This window comes from Anomaloglossus baeobatrachus, chromosome 8 (genome assembly GCF_048569485.1).
Source record: "Anomaloglossus baeobatrachus isolate aAnoBae1 chromosome 8, aAnoBae1.hap1, whole genome shotgun sequence".
NCBI classification, from domain to species: Eukaryota; Metazoa; Chordata; class Amphibia; order Anura; family Aromobatidae; genus Anomaloglossus; species Anomaloglossus baeobatrachus.
The window spans coordinates 88431301-88451998 of NC_134360.1; the positions used below are offsets into that span (position 1 = coordinate 88431301).

Here is a 20698-nt window from a genome sequence, read left to right on the forward strand (position 1 = left end):
CCCTGCCTAAGGGCTATACTATAATACACCCACTTCCTGACAATGGACACTTCAGGTTTACAGGCCCTCATGCACGTCTCTACCCAGGGACAACGTGGAGCCTCCCAATTTTTGGCTGCCCTGCCTAAGGGCTATACTATAATACACCCACTTCCTGACAATGGACACTTAATGTTTTGAGGCCCTCATGCACGTCTCTACCCAGGGACAACGTGGAGCCTCCCAATTTTTGGCTGCCCTGCCTAAGGGCTATACTATAATACACCCACTTCCTGACAATGGACACTTAATGTTTTGAGGCCCTCATGCACGTCTCTACCCAGGGACAACGTGGAGCCTCCCACTTTTTGGCTGCCCTGCCTAAGGGCTATACTATAATACACCCACTTCCTGACAATGGACACTTAATGTTTTGAGGCCCTCATGCACGTCTCTACCCAGGGACAACGTGGAGCCTCCCAATTTTTGGCTGCCCTGCCTAAGGGCTATACTATAATACACCCACTTCCTGACAATGGACACTTAATGTTTTGAGGCCCTCATGCACGTCTCTACCCAGGGACAACGTGGAGCCTCCCAATTTTTGGCTACCCTGCCTAAGGGCTATACTACAATAGACCCACTTCCTTCGAGTGGGCACTTCAGGTTTACAGGCCCTCATGCACGTCTCTACCCAGGGACAACGTGGAGCCTCCCAATTTTTGGCTGCCCTGCCTAAGGGCTATACTATAATACACCCACTTCCTGACAATGGACACTTCAGGTTTACAGGCCCTCATGCACGTCTCTACCCAGGGACAACGTGGAGCCTCCCAATTTTTGGCTGCCCTGCCTAAGGGCTATACTATAATACACCCACTTCCTGACAATGGACACTTAATGTTTTGAGGCCCTCATGCACGTCTCTACCCAGGGACAACGTGGAGCCTCCCAATTTTTGGCTGCCCTGCCTAAGGGCTATACTATAATACACCCACTTCCTGACAATGGACACTTAATGTTTTGAGGCCCTCATGCACGTCTCTACCCAGGGACAACGTGGAGCCTCCCAATTTTTGGCTGCCCTGCCTAAGGGCTATACTATAATACACCCACTTCCTGACAATGGACACTTAATGTTTTGAGGCCCTCATGCACGTCTCTACCCAGGGACAACGTGGAGCATCCCAATTTTTGGCTGCCCTGCCTAAGGGCTATACTACAATAGACCCACTTCCTTCCAATGGGCACTTCAGGTTTACAGGCCCTCATGCACGTCTCTACCCAGGGACAACGTGGAGCCTCCCAATTTTTGGCTGCCCTGCCAAAGGACTATACTATAATACACCCACTTCCTTCCAATGGGCACTTCAGGTTTACAGGCCCTCATGCACGTCTCTACCCAGGGACAACGTGGAGCCTCCCAATTTTTGGCTGCCCTGCCAAAGGGCTATACTATAATACACCCACTTCCTTCCAATGGGCACTTCAGGTTTACAGGCCCTCATGCACGTCTCTATGCAGGGGCATTGGTGAACCTCACAATTTTGGACTGCCCTGGCAAAGGAAAATACTACAAAGACTCACTTCCTCAAAATGGGCACATTAGACTCAAGAGGCCTTCATGTACGTCTCTTCTCAGGGACATCGGAGTGCCACACAATGTTTTCACGTAAAATCTTTCATGTATTAATCTCAAAAAGTAACATACACCAGCTCTATCTCACTATTGGGTATGTGCCCTTAACATTTCTGCCATGAAAAATCATTTTGGGGTCATTTTGGACGGTTTTCTGGTGAGTCCGTAAAAATGGCGTGAAACGCGGACAAAATTGTTCACAGCTGTGACTTTTGAGTGATAAATGCTTCAAGGGGTCTTCCCCATGCTGTTGCCATGTCATTTGAGCACTCTTCTGAGACTTTTGTGACATTTTTAGGGTTTCTACATGCTGCCGGTGGTCATTTCACAAAAATACTCGGGTCTCCCATAGGATAACATTGGGCTCGTTGCTCGGGCCGAGTACACGAGTATCTTGGGAGGCTCGGCCCGAGCTTCGAGCACCCGAGCTTTTTAGTACTCGCTCATCACTAATTATGATAGCTTAGTAAAAATGAGCTTGAGGGTGCAATGCAGAGGTGCTGGAAATTGCTTTGCACCAGTGGGACACTAATGAAGTCCAACAGCCACTTTTTGGATGCCACTAAGTTTCAGCATTTTTTTCTATTATAGCTTATTAAAAATGAGCAGGAGGGTGTAATGCAGAGGTGCTGGAAATTGCTTGACACCAGTGGGACACTAATTGAGTACAACAGCCACTTTTAGGATGCCACTAAGTTTCCTCAGTGTTTGCTATTATAATAGCTTAGTAAAAATGAGCTTGAGGGTGCAATGCAGAGGTGCTGGAAATTGCTTGGCACCAGTGGGACACTAATGGAGTCCAACAGCCACTTTTAGGATGCCACTAACTGGCAGCACTCTTTTAAATTAAAATGGCTTTGCAAAAATGTGCAGGAGGGGAGAATGCAGAGGTGGTGGGACTTGCTTGGCACAAGTGGCACAATAATGGGGTCCAACAGCCACTTTTTGGATGCCACTAACTGGCAGCACTCTTTTAAATTAAAATGGCTTTGCAAAAATGTGCAGGAGGGGAGAATGCAGAGGTGGTGGGACTTGCTTGGCACAAGTGGCACAATAATGGAGTCCAACTGCCACTTTTTGGATGCCACTAACTGGCAGCACTCTTTTAAATTGAAATGGCTTTGCAAAAATGTGCAAGAGGGGAGAATGCAGAGGTGGTGGGACTTGCTTGGCACAAGTGGCACAATAATGGGGTCCAACAACCACTTTTTGGATGCCACTAACTGGCAGCACTCTTTTAAATTAAAATGGCTTTGCAAAAATGTGCAGGAGGGGAGAATGCAGAGGTGGTGGGACTTCCTTGGCACAAGTGGCACAATAATGGAGGACAGCAGCCATTCTTTGGATGGCACTAACTGGCAGCACTCTGCAATTAAAATGGGTTTGCTAAAAAGGGCAGGAGGGTACAGTGGCCGGGTTGTGGGTCAGTGTAGAGGAAAGGAAGCCTCACTTTCTATCCCTCCTAATGGTGAAATGCAGCAAGGAAGTCCCTGAGCTTAGCTATACAGACGCTATTATCTGTAGCTGTAAAAAGCGTTTCCACGGACCTGACTGTCACCTATGGCTCTGAGCCAGCTGTAATTAGCCCTTAAAAGAGCTGAAATAAAATTCTGCCCCTAATCTGTAGAACGCTGTGTGTATAGCGTACTCAGCAGGAACGGCGACAGGAGCTGACACCCAGACGCAGAAGGCAGATAATGGCGTGCTGGAAGAAAATGTCCGTTTTTATAATGCAAGGACATGTGACATGGACAGCCTATGACACATGCCCTTGCTTCTCTGGCAAAAAGTCTGGGATTGGCTGACATGCTGGTCCGCCCCACTACACGCGCGCTTAGGGAAGGAAGAAAAAGAAAATGGTGATCACCATTATCCCAGCAGCAGTGATCTGAACGCGCAGCCCCCGCACACTATACGCTGAAATTTGATAATAGTGTGAGTCACAGAGTGACTCACACTATTCCAGTGAAAAGCCAGCTCGTAATTAGCTAGGCTTTTTGCTGATAGAACTGTTCTAGAACGTAACTCGAGCTAACAAACTTTTAGCAAAAAGCTCGAGTTCTAGTTCGATCTAGAACACCCCCCAAAATCACTCGAACCGCGAACTGGAGAACCACGAACCGCGCTCAACTCTAGTCACGACTCCTATGCCTGTGCAACGGTAGTCCGCTCCCCGGCTTGTTATGTGTCGGGAGAGCCCTCTTTGCCCGCAGACGCTGGCCCCTTGGGTCTCTATGTGACTCGCCCATCCCAGGGCTATGGGACACCCGGTGCCGGGCCAGACTAGTCCGGGGGGTCGTCAGTGGTGGCGGGGCCCGACTCCGTGACCCTGGTGGGTGTCAATTAAATATGGCTGGTGACTTGGGGGTGAATAGAGTTTATGGTTGTCGTGACGCCACCTGTGGTTTGCGGCTATTAAGCCGCCGCTGCTGTATGAGGCCTCCGGGGCTGGTGATATGGCAGCTTGGGTGGTCCTGCTCCCCACAGGTGGAGCGGTGCCCCAGGGCAACAGTTGGTGCGCGTAAGAGTCTATGGTGTGATGGAAGTCTCTGGTGATGTTGTGTGATTAATACGGTGCAGGGCCGACAGGGCAGTGAAAGAAAAAGACACAAACAGTAGTCTCTTTACCTTCTCCTCTTTTACTTGGCAACAGTTTCGTCCTGGGAGACCGTCACAGGTGGTAAAGATGATCTGGCCGGCCTGGAAGTGCCTGGGGGTGATCTCTTTGGCCAGTTGAGTGTGAGGCCTACTCCCTGTTCTTTCTTTTCTTCTACAGGACCCTGCACTCTGAATTTAGCAATGGCCCTCTTGCTGCTGGGACCGATGATACGTCCCTCTCCCTGTGTGGTAGGCTGCGCAGGCCCTCTCTGGTGCTTCTCTGCTGGAGTCCACACCGGGCCCTAGTGATGCAGCTGTACCTTCAGGTTGTTTATGGGCCAGGTGCTTGCAGCTCTCCTGCCCTTCGGATTCAGCTACCAGGGAATATTTTAGGCCCTGGTGGCCACAGACTCCGATGTCCAAGTCTCTTCTGTGCCTCTCTGCAAATCCTGCTTCACTGGGCCAAGCTATTCCAGCTCCAGGCCCCAGTCCACAGGACAGCACCACTCTGCGTCTGCACTCTCTGCTCTCTCTACCCAGACTGAACACTAACTCCTCCCTCAGGTCAGACTTGAGGAATGCTCCCTGGAACTCCAGGTTCAGAGCTCCCTCTGCTGGCCTGAGGGAGAAACTGCGTTGGATGTTGAACTTACTGGCCAATGATTCCCCCAATTACCTCCAGGCTCAGCATTAACCCTTTGGAGGGGCAATGCTGTTGTGGCGACCAGGTCCTGGGGCGCCACATATGCCTGGGCGGTGACTTTACCCCTATGGTTGGGCTGTTGTCTTCAGTCAGGTCTTATGTGGGAAAGGTCCTAAAGTCCAGTCCTCAATCAGTTGATTTGACTCAGCCCGGTTGTTTCTGGGCCTCGTACTGGGTCTGAGTACCCCTCCTGGTGCTCCGGTTTCCAATCGGCTCCCTGGTTCGGTACCGGCGGCCCACCACCCGTCCCTACTGTCCCTATGGTTTCACCGGCTGTAATTCCAGTTCCTGCAGACAGCCACCACCATCTGCCTCCATGCCAGAGGTGACTGGGCTCCAACCCAGACTCCTGGTGTAGACTTTTGGCAGGCCTGAGCACAGGTCTGCCCTTGAACTTGACTCACTTCACTTCTCTGTCAAAGCTCAACTCTCTGTCACTGTTTTCCTGCCTCCGGGCCTTTGAACTCCTCAGTGGGCAGAGCCAACCACCTGGCTCCGCCCCCCTGGTGTGAACCTCAAACCCGGAGGGAGGTGACAAGGGTTTTGTAGTTTGGCTGCTGTCACCTTACTAAGGGGAGGGGGTTGTGTGTGTATGGGACTACCTGGGACGACCTGGCTAGTCCAGGGCGTCACAATCACCATGAATGAAATAGATTCTGTGTGTAATGCTCCCACTTTCATGCACTCATTCTCAACCTAAGAAGTCACCATAAAGTAGGGAAGGATGCGGGGGGCGTCAGAGACGACGACGGCCGTTTCGTGCTCACAGGTGCTTTGTTGGACCAGACGAAGTGCCCGTGAGTGTGAAACGGCCGCCGTCATCTCTGACGCCCTCCGCATCCCTCCCTGCTTTGTGATGTCCTTTGTCTAAATAAACGAAGATTACTATTTGGTGAATGCTACTTTTTTTCTTCTTTGCTGCTGAAGATTTGTCGTTTGCCTGCCTCTGGAGGTGTTGCACCACTTTATTTGGTTCGTTTTCTCATGGGCTCTCCTGCTGTGCCGCATGCTGCGGCATGTCCAGCTGAGCTGTATATGTGGATTTTAGTGCCGGACTTTTTCTGCTTGTTCTGGACATCAACCTCAGAAGTAGCAAATGCTTTGGGTAAGGGTAGAATTATCAATTGCAGATACTTGAATAGAATGACCAATGGTAGAAACAGTGTACCAGAGATGGACATATCATTGGTGCACTATATGCAGTCGTACCGGGGTCCAAGAGGTTGGGGGGCCTATTTCTGCCTCCAAAATATGGGAAATTGTGCTTTTTGATGAGCTCTTAGGCTATGTGCGCACTTTCCGTCATCCTACATGCAGTTGTAAACGCACGTTTTGGGCTTAATTGATTTAGCCAAAGTTGCCTTTTTAAGAAATTTAGCGCTGAAAACGCATGCGTATTTACCGCGTTTCAGATGCGTTTTCAGCGCTTTTTGCATGCTTTTTCACCTGCGTTTTGACAGATGCGTTTTGAACATCAAGACACTACTAAATAAAGTTGAAACATTCAGACGGAATGAAAAAGTAGAAAAAAAAGGGACAAATCTATATTAATGGGAAAAATAATGGAAAAAGATATATTTAATAAAATTATAGCGTTAAGATACATTTTATCGGTAAAATAACAATAAATGCATATTTTTCTTAAATTTAATTGTCGGATTATGTGTGTGTGTAAAGGAACATATCAATTCATTATTTTGATGTCCAAAAAGCATGCGTTTTGGTAGTCCAAAACGCATGTTTTCTGCAATGAAAAAGCAGGTAAAACGCAGGAATTTTGATATTTCTTGCTTTTTGCAACTTCTCATTGACTTCAATGTTAACAAAACGCACCACAAATGGCAAAAACAATTGACAGGGTCCTTTTCTGAACGCATGGTTTTTGACCAAACTTATGCAAATTTTGTGATGCGTTTGTAAACGCAAAGTGTGTACAAGAATTCATGATTTCTCATTGACTTTAATGGAAAATCAAAACGCATGCATTTGGGCACAAAAACGCTGCAGTTCAAAACTGACTCTAAAAGCAGCGGAAACGCAGGTGAAAACGCAAAGTGTGAACATAGCCTTAGGCTGCAAAGGGCCAATATATTGTTCTTGCACAGGGCTACTTTTCTGACTGTGTCTGTCTGCCAGTGCCATGTACCCACACTCGATAGCAAAAGGTGTATCTGCTGTGGTCCAGCGAACTTAGTAGCCAATCACAGACTAAAGGGTTTGGATCTAGATGCATGATATAGCATGGTGCAAACTCCAGCTGATTTAATAAAGTCCGAGTTAAAGAAAGCCCAAACATTTCAAGATATTTAATCTATTTTTTTCTCCAAGTATTTTTTATTTTAGCATTGGACGTTACCATTGCTATTCATCCAATGTGGACCTCCTTATATTTTATACAATATACAATGTTTTTCTTAATGTATATTAAATGAAGCTTTTATGTATTAGGCTCTGTGCGCACTGGGAAGTGGAATTTTCTTGAGAAAATTCCGCATGCCCTCAAAGATTACCGCACCCGCGGTAAAAAACCGCGGGAAACCGCACCCGAAAACCGCATGCGGTTTGCCGCGGTTTGCTGCGGTTTTACCGCGGTATTATTCGCGGTATTGCCGCGGTTTTGCCGCGTGCGGGTTGGGATGTGCTTTATTGCATTCAATGCAATAAAGCACATTGAAGAAAAAAAAAAAAAAAAAAAAAGTCATTTAATTCTGAGAGTAGATAGACAGAAGAATAGATAGAGGGATAGATAGATAGACAGACAGAGGGATAGATAGATAGAGAGATAGATGACAGATCGCTGCATTTCCCACGGTCGGCAGTGAGTTCACATTACCGGCCGTGGGAAATGACCGGTAATTACCTCTGCTGCTTTCATTCAGCGCTGTGTCTGTGACAGTCGCGGCTGGATGGAAGCAGCGCAGGACGTCGGACCTGGATTACGCCGGAGCTTTGTTTGGGGGGGGTTAATAAAATGGTGAACGAGGCTTGTTTGTTTTATTTAAAATAAAGGATTTTTCGGTGTCTGTGTTTTTTTTCACTTTACTTACGGGTTGATCATGTCAGCTGTCACATAGACGCTGCCATGATCAAGCCTGGGGTTAATGGCGGTGGTCCCCCATCACCATTAACCCCTTGTATTACCTTGCCACCACTGCTACACGGTGGCAAGAAGAGCCGAGGACACGCCGGTATTGTCGCATATTGCATGCGACAGTGCCGGGGCAGCTGCGGCTGATATTCTCGGCTGCCGGAGGGGGAGTGAGGCAGGGGCCATTATCCCTGCCCCTCTCCCTCCCCAGCCTGAGAATACCGGGCCGCCGCTGTGTGCTTACCTCGGCTGGACGGTGAATATGCAGCGGAGCCCACGTTCTTTTTTTTCTATATTTCCGTTTTCTTTCTATGTGTGTTCTATGTGTCTGTGTCTATGTGATCTATGTCTGTGATGTCTGTGTCTGTGATCTGTGTGTGTGTTTACTCTGCACGGCTTCCTCTTCCTGTAATGACATCACTTCCCTGCAAAACCGCAAGCAAGTGATGCACATTACCGGAGGTAAACCGCAAAATACCGCAGGGAATAACGCAGGAAAACGCAGTGAACCGCACAGAATTTGCTGCCTGCGTTATTCCCTGCGGGATTTCTTGATTAACATTGAGTCAATGGAGTGAAATCCCGCAGCGCTGTGCGGAAAAGAAGTGACATGCACTTGTTTTTGCTGCGGGATTCCCGCAGCAAAACATGCAGCTGTCAAATTCCGCCCAGTGCGCACAGGATTTTTTTTCTCCATAGGATTTGCTGGTGATTCACTGCAGAGATGTTATGAACATTTTCTGCAGCGAAACATGCAGCAAATCCGCGGCAAAATCCGCGAAAAATCCGGTAAGTGCGCACATAGCCTTAAAGTCTGTATTTTTAGTTCAGACAAGCTTGATGCACAAGTATTGTTAATATATAAATGGAAGATTGTGAATGAACTGATGAGTTATAATGCTTTTAGCAGCAATCTTAATGTTCATATGATGGTGAAGTATTTTGTAATCCAGTCGATTATAGCTATTCTAACCACTATGTTTACTATTCTCTCAAGACAATCTTGTAGAACAGTTACCTCAAGGATTGATGTACCCTAATGAAGAACTAAAGGCGGCAGTGTGTTACTTGTATGGCAAACTTTACTCTTCAACTGCTGCAACCCTAAAACTAGCTGATCACTTCATTAATAAACTCTGTGAACTTTTTTTGGCTACATTGGAAAATGCACAAACAAAAGAATTGCAGATAAATTGTATGGGTAAGTGTTCTACAGTCATACAGCTTTATCAGCCTTACAATGTATTCCTTTTGTTTTACAAAAACAAACAATAAATAACCTATATGTATCAGGGTGCCTTTATAGATATGTGACCATTTTTTTTACAATCAGACATATCAATTGAAAACTGGCGTATAGATTGCCAGTTGATCTGTCTAAAGGAGGCATTACACACAACAACATCGCTAACGAGATGTCGTTGGTGGTCACGGAATTCGTGACGCACATTCGGCCTCGTTAGCGACGTCGTTGCGTGTGACACATACGAGCGACTGCTAACGATGTAAAATACTCACCAAATCGTTGATTGTTGACACGTCGATCATTTCCCAAATGTCGTTGCTGGTTCAGGACGCAGGTTGTTGGTTGTTCCTGGGGCAACACACATCGCTATGTGTGACACCCCAGGAACGACGAACAACACCGTACCTGCGTCCTTCGGCAACGAGGTGGGCGTGACTTTCATGCGCCTGCTCTCCGCCCCTCCGCTTCTATTTGACGCCTGCCGTGTGACGCCGCTGTGATACCGCACGAACCACCCCCTTAGAAAAGAGGCTGTTCGCCGGCTACAGCGACATCACTAGGAAGGTAAGTCCGTGTGACTGGGCCTAGGAATATTGTGCGCTACGGGCAGCAATTTGCCTGAGACGCACAAACGACGGGGGGCAGGTGCTTTCACGAGCGACATCGCTAACGATGTAGCTGCGTGTATAGCACCCTTAAAAGCCATGTCATCTGCCAGAAAACTGATCTGATGTACTAAATAATCCAGCTGCCAATCACCATAATTGTACACTGTAGATTGCATCAGAAAGATGCCAGAAAAGAGACAACTTTATTTTAGAATGGTTTTATGTTAGGATGAACATAACAGATAATCCTAACAATATATCTGTGAACTGTGGCCAACTCAAACTAATTGCATTACCTATAAAATAAACCAGATTAGCCCAGAAATCTGTGTAAATTTAACTTTATACTCTATTTAATTTGCAGAATGTAGTATTGTTTATAGTTTTAAAGGCTGAAGGCAATTATAAGCCCATCGAGTTCAACCTGTGTCCTACCATGTTGATGCAGAGACAGGCAAAAACCCCATGGGGCGGGCGCTAATAGGTCAATATTTGGCTGGAATCACACTTGCGTGTGACTCGTGGGAGCTTTGCCACGCATCACCCGGTCCGGCAGGCAGCTCTCCTGATAGGAATGTGTCAGCTTGGTGTATTTTTATACAGTTGAGACACTCCTGTCAGGAGAGCCATTGACCGATTGGAGGATTACCATGCGATCCTCGAGCAAGTCACACACAAGTGTAAGTCCAGTCTTAAGGAAAATATCCCTTCCCGATTTCACATACAGCAATCAGACTACCATACTTCCTTGGATTAATGCTCCATCAGAAAATCTAGCTCTCATAACTAGAGATGAGCCACCCCCCTAGTGTTCGAATTCGGTTCGGTTCGTCGAACGGCGGGTGTGTTCGGCGAACGTTCGATGAACACCTTCGAACCCCATTGAAAACAATGGCATGCAAACGCAAACACATACAAACACATAGAAAACACCTTCTAAGGTGTCCAAAAGGTGACAACTCACAAGACACCACAAACACATGGAAAAGTGACAAGTACATATACTCATGTGAACACAAAAGAGCTGGACGAGTAAAAGGAGGAGGATACACAGATATAGGAGTATCTGCAAGTGAACATCGATGCCATTACTGTGCAACTTAAGCCTTGCTCATTTTGGGCTTCCAATCTGGAAAAATGGCCTGAGCTCGCCACTTACGCCTTGGGGATCTTGTCATGTCCCGCAACCAGCGTTCTCTCGGAACATGTCTTCAGTGCTGCTGGGTGTGTGCTGACAGATAAGCGCAAGCGTCTGTCCAGTGACAATGTGGACAGACTAACGTTCATCAAGATGAACAAATCATGGATCCGCAAGGACTTTTCTACCTCAGTGTCTTCCTGGGGAGAGTAAAGGCTTGTGTATTTTTGATTGTGCTTCATGCAAATCAACATTTTAAGTTTGCAACTGGGGGACAATTGTTGTCTCTTAAGTGGTGTCTGTCGCCAAATTCTTGGAAAACATGGAGACTTTTCTTGGAGTCCCCTTGCTGTGTTTTACATGATTTTAGAAGGGCATGACATGCCTAAGAGGTTGACTTTCAGCATCTGCAAGCTGTTGGCTACAGAAATGCTGCCTTTCTGCCCGGTGGACATAGAGGATTTTCGAGACCTTATGTCCATCGCAGTGCCCCAAGAGCAGATGCCCAGTCGCCACTACTTCTCCAAGAAAGGTGTGCCTGCGCTACACCAGCATGTCGCATACAACATCACCACTTCCTTGACAAACACTGTGTGTGACAGGGTGCATTTCACCACAGATACTTGGACCAGTAAGCATGGACAGGGGCGTTACATGTCGCTGAATGGACACTGGGTAACTATGGTGAGAGATGGAGAAGGGTCTGCTGTAAAAGTCTTGCCATCTCCACGAGTTGTGCATCAATCCTCTGTATGTAGAAGTTCCTCCACTGCTTCTGCCTCTTCCACCTCGTCTGGGTCCTCCTCCTCCTGGCCAAAGCCAGGTCAGGCCACCCGCGTTGTTACTGCGCACAAGAAATCCGACACACCTCCTTACTATGCTGGCAGCAGAGATCAACGTCATGATCAGGCGGTCTTTATGTTGAAATGTCTGGGAAATGTGGGGGCAAGCACCCCGAAACACCGTGTCTGCAAATTGGGATTCTGATCTGGCTTATATATCCTGAGTCATATTTCAAAGGATTGTTGAAAATCCACTTGTGACTTTTAGGATCGCTACTTCCAATAGGTGGCGCTGTGCTAGAGTTTGTCTCCTTTACTGGAGAGACAATTTGAATATTTCCCAGAGGGGCATTGCAGCTATAAGTCCCCTTACCTGGCAGCCAGACTGGCTTGCAAAGTCTCCTTAAGGAGAATAGTGTTCCCCCGTGGTCCCCACATAGCTTTCTCATGAGCCAGATCAGACACCCCCATACTTTGCACTGAGGGGCAAGCACCCCGAAACACCGTGTCTGCAAATTGGGATTCTGATCTGGCTTATATATCCTGAGTCATATTTCAAAGGATTGTTGAAAATCCACTTGTGACTTTTAGGATCGCTACTTCCAATAGGTGGCGCTGTGCTAGAGTTTGTCTCCTTTACTGGAGAGACAATTTGAATATTTCCCAGAGGGGCATTGCAGCTATAAGTCCCCTTACCTGGCAGCCAGACTGGCTTGCAAAGTCTCCTTAAGGAGAATAGTGTTCCCCCGTGGGAAATGTGAGTCACACAGCTGCCCAGTTGTAGTCAGCTCTGAAGACCGAGTTTCAGCAATGGTTGTCTCCACTAAACTGGCAGCCAGGGAAAGCCGTGTGCGACACTGCTGCAAACCTGGGTGCGGCCCTTCGCCGGGACAATGTGACACACGTGCCTTGTATGTCTCACGTGTTCAACCTGGTTATCCAGCAATTTTTAAACCACTATCCCGGCCTACATGGCCTTCTGCAGAGGGCACGGTGTAACGCCTGCCTAGATCCACACACTCAGATGGGCTGTTAAGGATAGGCTAGAGGGAAGCCACTCACCAAGCAGGACCCTTAGAACCCTGAAACCCTTTAACACCTATACAGGGATTTGGAATTACACATGGCCCAAGGTGATCAAGACCTGTGGAAGGCTGCAGTCCGAGAGAGTTGTAGTCAGGCAGGGTCAAACCATGAATTGAGGAACAGGAACAGAATCAGCCGGCAAGGATGTAATCAGAAAACAAGCAGAGGTCAAATGCGGATCGGGCAATGAGGTACATAAACAGCAGGCAGGAGACGTAGTCAGGAAACAAACGGTAGTCAGCACACAAAATCACAAAACATAACTGGGCAGAACAGGAAACAGAAGTTCAGAACTATGTCTGGCAGTGGTCAGCAGACAGGAGGGGCATTAAAAAGGGTGTGGTGTCTTCCCATTGGTTGTAGCTGAATGATGGTACTTCAGCTGTGAGACACCCACCACCTACAGTCAGCCAGTGGTACTGCAGATCTCAAGGTAACCCAGCCCAGTGGATGAGCGGAACCTGCACCCACCGGTGCCGCTGGCATCGACTCCTCTCCCATAACCAGCACTATCTACGAAAGGAACACGGTGACACCTGGTGATCGGAGTAAAAGTCACTGGAGCGGACTCCGGTGGTGACGTAACAGCCGTGTGCGACAATGATGCAAACCTGGGTGCAGCCCTTCGCCAGGGCAATGTGACACACGTGCTTTGTATGGCTCTCGTGTTGAACCTGGTTGTCCAGCAATTTTTAAACTATTATCCCGGCCTACATGGCTTTCTGCAGAGGGCACGCTCGCTATGTGCTCACTTCCACCGTTCACACCCCGCAGCTGAACGACTTGCATCGCTCCAGAAGTCTTTCGGCCTGCCGGTTCACCGTCTGAAATGTCATTTGCCGACACGCAGGAATTTGAATCTGCACATGTTGCAGCATCTGTGGCAGCACCATCGAGCCCTGCTGCAATACGTTATGACGCATAGCCTGGGCTAACGAGATCCAGAGGCGGGGAAGATCACGCTGCTGGAGTGATCTCAGATCAAGGACCTATGCACCCTTCTTCACATTTTCGAAATGGAGACGAAGATGTTTAGCGCTGACGATGCCATCATCAGTATGACAATTCCGGTCATCTACATGCTGGAGCACACTCTAAACATTATTCGGAGTCAGGTGGTGGGACAAGAAGAAGGGGAAGAAGTACTGGAGGAGTCATATGTGGAAGGGATAACAAGATCTCTAAGGTCCAGACGGTCAGCAGCACCAAGGCGGCAGGCATGGGACGGTGGGGGAGAGGGATTTGTGGCCCAGGCACTGACAGCAAGGTTGGCAGACGGTGGTGGCCGTCTGCAGGAGTGGTGAAGCAACGCTGAACAGTAGGACCGGGGATGGGCGACGGCTCGCCGGTACCGACCGGGGAGCGAAGTGAAGCCAGCACACACAGGCAGGGCCATCGGACCCCGACCAGGCTTGGAGAAGCCGACAATAGTCAGATCCGAATGTGACTGGAACCCCAGGGGTTTCACAACAGCAAAAGTCCCGATTAAAGGCAACCGCCCACACCGTGAGGGTATACAGCTACCGCCTAAGGCTAGAGACCCAAGGGCCAGCGTCTGCGGGAAAACGGGCTCCTCCGGTACCCATACACCGGGGAGCGGACTACCGTTGGGAATCCATAGTAGTCAGAAAGAAGAACATCAAGGTGCAGGGAAAGACAGCCGCCATCACCTGTCCGGGCAGAGACACTGCAGCCGGCTGCGGGACCTGTCCATCCAGCCATTTGGTTTACCGAGGACTTTTCTTGCTGAGTGAGTACACCCGTGCCATCCGGCACCGCGCCGCGCCGTCCCTGCAACCCTGCACTTCACCAACCCTGCCTCCCCGTCACAACATCACCGGGCCCCGGGACCACCGACCCCTACCCACGGAGGGGGAAAACAACATCCCAGCTGCTCCCTACCATCACTCCCGGGATCCCCGTCACCAGCAGCGGTGGTGCCTATCTTCACCACGACCCGTGGGTGGCGTCACGGACTAAATCCCCCAAACCAACCAGCCCTTTCACTCACGGGCGAGGAGCGCCGCTCGAGTCCCCGGATCCGGCCCACCGCTCGAGCCACCGAGCAGCCGCAGCAGCGCCGGACCCGAACGTTAGCGAGAGCGCAGCAGCGACGGCGTCCTCCCCGCCCGCGACAAATCTCACCGCTTTGTCATGGCTAAGAGGAAATGGTCTTTTACTTGTCCACATCTGAGGGACCGAGTGCTGGCTGCTGTGCTGAGATGGCGTTGAGTAGGGTGTCCCTGCAGAGTTGCAAATTGGGTCATATACAAAATGAGTGGAAAAAGGTCAGATTCTGGTGGAATGGGGAACAGGCGTGTTGGAAAGGGAAAAAAGTTTGTGTCCATGGGGTTGGTGGTAAAGCATTAGTAACATCTGCTGAAGAAACACCATCTGTTACGGGGGGAACTGGCAGATTAGGATAAGGTGGTATATATCCCAATCGCCAGTCGGGGTCCTCCGTGCTCCCAGATGGAAAAGGAGATGCTGGCAACCCGAAGGTTAGGCGGAGGATACAGAGCTAGGTGGCTCTGAGACTAATAGGAGCCTGACCCCAGTTAGACGACACTCGGATCAGGAAACTGTGAACCCTGTTAGCGTCACAGGGTCCACACACCCAGCCCAGGAACTCCCTGTTAACAACACAGGGGCCCTGGGGTACGCTGTCCATGTGCATGGGGGGAACACCTGTGGACAGCAGGCGCAGCAGCAGCAGCAGATCAGTTAATGCCACTGGGCTGCACTAGCAGGACTGGTAGGACAGGAGCTGGTCGTAACCGTGCCACGTTACCAAGTGTGGTGGCGTCCAGCACCAACGCCCTATCCCTGCCTACCTCTGTCCTAAAGCCGCAATGGGTTCAACACATGGAGGTGTGCTCTGTCTGAGCATAATAGAAGACTGCGCACCTCCATGTTGTCTCCAGCCCCTTTTATAACCTGGGTCCGCCCCAACCCAGGGTGGACCACAATGCACCTCCAGGAGCCAATAGCAGAGTGCCTTAGCCAGCGTCCTATCCGGAACCGCCACTTCACTGATGACCTCATGGCAGCCACGCCCCAAACACCTCACCAGTCATCGTCTGAAGAACAATGATGAGGTGCCAAGTGTTAAAAAATATACTCTTAAATATATTTTTCTTCAAATACGTAAAAGCGCATGAAAGAAAGAACTTCAAAAATGTAAAAAATAAATGTATTTTATCTATTTAAAAATGGTTGCCAAAATTCAGTTACAAAAAGGAAAAATAATATACTTCATTAGCTTACGTAAAAAGTTCAATGAGTCCATACAAATCAATAGAAATCTTCATCTATTTCACCTTGGTTCCCAAATAGAATCATGTTGCAGGACTGATAAATATATCTTGCTTCGTCTTGGGTGAATGCAGGATAGGCTGGATGGATGGATCCGCTTCGACATGTGTGGATTGACTCTCGGAGCAAGAGTGCGCAGCCACCCCCTCCCACCGTGTGTTTTATGACAACTGTCCAATCCATATAGGGTGTTTCAGTTGAACACAGTTACATATGACATAATCATTAGAAGTTTCCAGAAGGAAGGATATATATATAAATAGGCACCATGCTATGTCAGCATCTATCCATACTTAATACAGATACCTTATTATTTATTCCTTATAAAAACTTTATCAATAAACTATGCCCTCCAACATAAACAGAACTGTGAACATATATGTCCTACTATAAAATATTTGATAACTAGATGTATTCATTTTAATGTTTTTACACCAAGTCATAGGGGCGGGCCTCTGCGAGCCAGTCTGGAGTGGCCACATCATCAGGACACCTAATGCCCTCTGGCCTATCAGGGCCTGCCGCCTCACGGACATGGCCAGTGAGGTCCTTACCAGACCTAGCCTCTGATGCACTGAGTGCCTGAGCATGCTCAGTAGCCTGAACAACAGTCTCAGAAAACAGACCATCAGCTTGAGCATGCTCAGTAGCCACAACACAGGACTTAGACACGGCATGGAGTCAAAGTACCTGTGCAAAGAGGTGTGGTTGCATGCTCAGTAGGCCGAACTGAGAACTAAAGGTGGCTTTACACGCTACGAGATCGCTAAAGTGATCTCATTGGGGTCACGAATTTTGTGACGCACATCCAGCCGCTTTAGCTGTGGGTGGGTGCTAACAACGGGGTGGGTGCTATCACGCTCGACATCGCTAGCAATTGCTAGCAATGTCGTAGCATGTAAAGCGGCCTTTAGCCTCAGGAATGGCACAGTCAGGCTGAGCATGCTCACTAGGCGAAACACTGTACTTATTCTGTTGCTTTGGTAAATCGGCACACGCATGCGCACTAGCCGCCTCTCCACACTTAGACGTAAAGGAGGAAGCAGCCAGCTGGATGACCCAAGGCATGGCCAAAAATGTCAGCTGATGCCTGTGCTCAACTGGAACCGCAGCAGGCTGCTTGCAGCTACGGCGGCACCGATTTGTAACACCATCTTCCAGCCAAAATAAAATGTCCACTTCTTCTCGTGGATAATCTGATATGATCCCTTTGTTACGGACGCGACCATCGCTACCAAATGTAGATGAGGCACCAAAACAGCAGGTGCTTGAATGGATCTCTAGTGCTACATCAAGTGGCCTCTCCTCCACCTCAACTTCAATATCCTAAATACTCCATTCCTCTGTGGTGTAACCCCAATCGCACTTGCTTCCTACCGGCTCTCAAGTTTCCACCCGCCCTGCTGAGTATGGGGTAACAGAGATGGTTGAATCTGCAGAGCTGTTCAGTCCCACTATAGCCTGTGAATCAGAGGTCTGCTCCAAAGCTGCAGTGAGTCCAGACAAGGAAATGATCTGCACTGATGCCCAGAAGCTTTTTGAGTCGGATCCAGGCCCCAATGAAGAAGGTTCTGAGCATAATGTAGACCCTTATTCCCAAACTGTAACTCCTCTTGGTGGAGACAATGGGGAACATGCTGATGAGACTCAGATACCTGATTGGAATGACAACTTTACTATTCAGTCAGGGCAGGAAGAGGTTGGCTCTGAGGAGTCAGGACGAGGGGAGTGAAAACACACAGGGTGATGATGAGGTTGGAGACCCCACTTACTGGCAACCCACAGTCAGCGAGTCGATGAGGTCAGCAGAGGAGGTGGAGGAGGATGCTACTGACGACGAGGTTAGGTTGCGTCTTCCTAAACAGAGACCAAGTACTGGAAGCACGTCAACAACTGAATCCTCAGCCACAACTCTGCCTCTGAGCAGAAGTCGTGGTGGCTCTGCAGGTCGCATGGGCTGTAAGCTTTGCCTAGCCTGGGCCTTTTTTGACATCGCAAAGGATCAACCAACTCATGTAATTTATAAGATTTGTCACCAATCTGTAAGTAGAGGCCAAAAACTCACTAGTTTGAGTACTTCGTCCATGAACCGTCATATGGATATGAAGTGATAGGGTGAGGGTGTTGTTATGTCCTGGTGGTGGATTCTCTGGGCCGTGCACCGGACTCCCCCAATGAGACAACCCGGAGCTAACCCCTGTACAGGGACTGTCCGATGACCCCACCAGAGGGCCTAGGTGCACGGTAGCCGGAGCACTAGAGGTACAGGATCAGTGTCCTTCAGGAGACTGGTATGAAGATGTCTCTGGGACCATGGAGCTCCTGGAGATGGTCCAGATGACGGGACTCAGATTCAGGTGCCGGGTAGAGTCGTCAGGCGGGGTCTGGATCCAGGATAACCAAAATGAAAAAAAGGTAGCCAATAAAATATAATAAATTTTATTGAGATAAATTAAAAGGTATTAAAACAAGGTGAACAACAAGTGGCTGATATGAACCAGCAAAAACAGCAGGAAGGAGGGTTGACAATAAAAGAGGTGGTTGTAATGAGTATCTGTTGCCCAACTCACATACTACCAAGGGTTAAATAGAGCTATTAAATATTAATTACAAGTGTGCAGAAGAAGCTCTAGTATAAGGGGAGTAGGGCAAAACAATACAATGTAATCACATTTTACGAAAGATAAACAAGCCAAATCTATTGTTTAACCTACCCAGTGGCATCTCCTCCTGCTGGCGCTGGCGTCCGTCCCTACACGTGTTTCAGCATAAGAAGCCTTCGTCAGGGGTCTGGATCCAGCTGGACGAGAGGGCAGAGGTCACCAGGAGAAGTCGGGGATCGGAGACAGGTTCAAGCTGAAGGAGATGGTCGAGTTCACAGCCGACAGTTACCGAAAGACTTCCTGGGCAAGCCGTGGTCAGGACCAGGTTAGCGTGGCAGGACTGGCTCTGTGAAAGACACAGGGTTAATAGGAGACAAGGCAAGGGGGGACCTGAACACCTAGCTAATGAAACACGGTGATCAGGCACCGCCCCCATGGAAAGGAGATCCTAATATACCCTGTACCTGTATTTGGCAATATCCTGTTTCTGGGACGCTGGCCCTTTAAGAAGAGTAAAGTGACCGTGTGCGCGCCCTAATGCGCATGCGCGAGTCCCATGTGCCGGAAACCAGAGCAGGAAGTGGTCCAGAAGATGCAGGAGAGCCCGACGGTGTGTCCTGGGTCGCGGGGGAACGCCGGGACCGAAGGACCGGAAGCACGGGGGACGCAGAAGAGGGAGAGTGAGCCGAGGAGTCGTGGGCAGGAGGACTGGGGACCAGAGCGGTGAGTGAGAGGTGGTGTCGGGACCCGGGGAACGTGACAGGTGTATTGATGACCTTTATCCACTGTGAATGCAAGAAGCTTATTTGCCATTCACTGTATGCATTGTTGCTGACCACCCACAAGGGGCCACTGTTTTGCATCTTCCTTTGACTGTTTGGTCACTATAACAATAGCAAAACGGTCTTCAGCTGTGGACTTGGAGACTGGATAAGGTGCTGTATCTGAGCTGAAGGAAAAGCGAAAGGTGTGCGTAACAGAAAGTAGCCGCCACGGAAACACTTAGGTGGATTGTGAGGAGACTTGTGTTGGAGTTTGGTGAGGAGGAACGGAGCGCCTGTGAGCAGCATCCTGTGCCGGAGACCACCATTCTTCAGTTGCTGGCTATACTGATTACCGTGAGAGGATCGTCAAGTCTGTATTTATGGCAACAGGACACCACAGTACCCGGGTACGGTAGGCTGGGCCCAGCCAGGACTGCGTGCACACAACACTTTGTTTTGGTAACAAAACACATATCTGTTCTGCTTAGGCCGACTATATAGACAATAAGACTTGATGCCTCTGCTCTGTCAGTTTGTCAGTTACAGTTAAAATCCTAGAGGGACAGTGACACATGTTTGCATTGACTGTTGCTTTACAAGATTACCAGGACTGTGTTGCTGAGCTGTAGGTTTGCCTTACCACTTTTATCATCTGCCTTATCTGTGAGGCTTCAGCAAACAAGGGTATTCAGGGGGGTTAATGGGTTTTGTCTATGTTTAGGTAGATAGGTTGTAAGCTCTTGTGATGCGCTACTTGTAGGTCGTGTTCGCACACACACACACACACTTACTCCTGCTATGCAGAGGGATTACCAGATAGTAGGCAACTGTTTAGACAGTCCCTTGGTTAGGCAAAGGTTGGTGAGAAGGGGGTATAAATCGCCATTACGAGTGTCGAGGCATAGGGGTGTAGGCTTTTGGACTTGTGAATAGATTGTTCTGTTCTTTCAGTTTTATGCATGGTTGTTATTGTTTGTTTTGGTAAAGTTAAACAATCATTTATCAACCCAACTGCCTAGAGTCCTTTTCCTAGTGCATGGTTTTGCTGTATACTGGGGAGCCCACCCTGTACACAACTTTAAATGAAGCATAAGTCGCAGTGGGAAGGTCACTGTGCTACAATGCGGCCTAGCGAGGCGGTGCAACCAA

General features: G+C 48.8%; 1 protein-coding gene across 1 annotated transcript in view; it reads left to right on the plus strand.

Annotated features, from left to right (window-relative positions):
* Nucleotides 1–20698, plus strand: part of MEI1 (meiotic double-stranded break formation protein 1) — a 902984-nt gene that overhangs the window by 360798 nt on the left and 521488 nt on the right. Inside the window, exon 6 of the mRNA XM_075321882.1 lies at nucleotides 9005–9208. Within this exon, the coding sequence (XP_075177997.1) occupies nucleotides 9005–9208 (204 nt within the window). The remainder of the gene's footprint in view (nucleotides 1–9004; nucleotides 9209–20698) is intronic.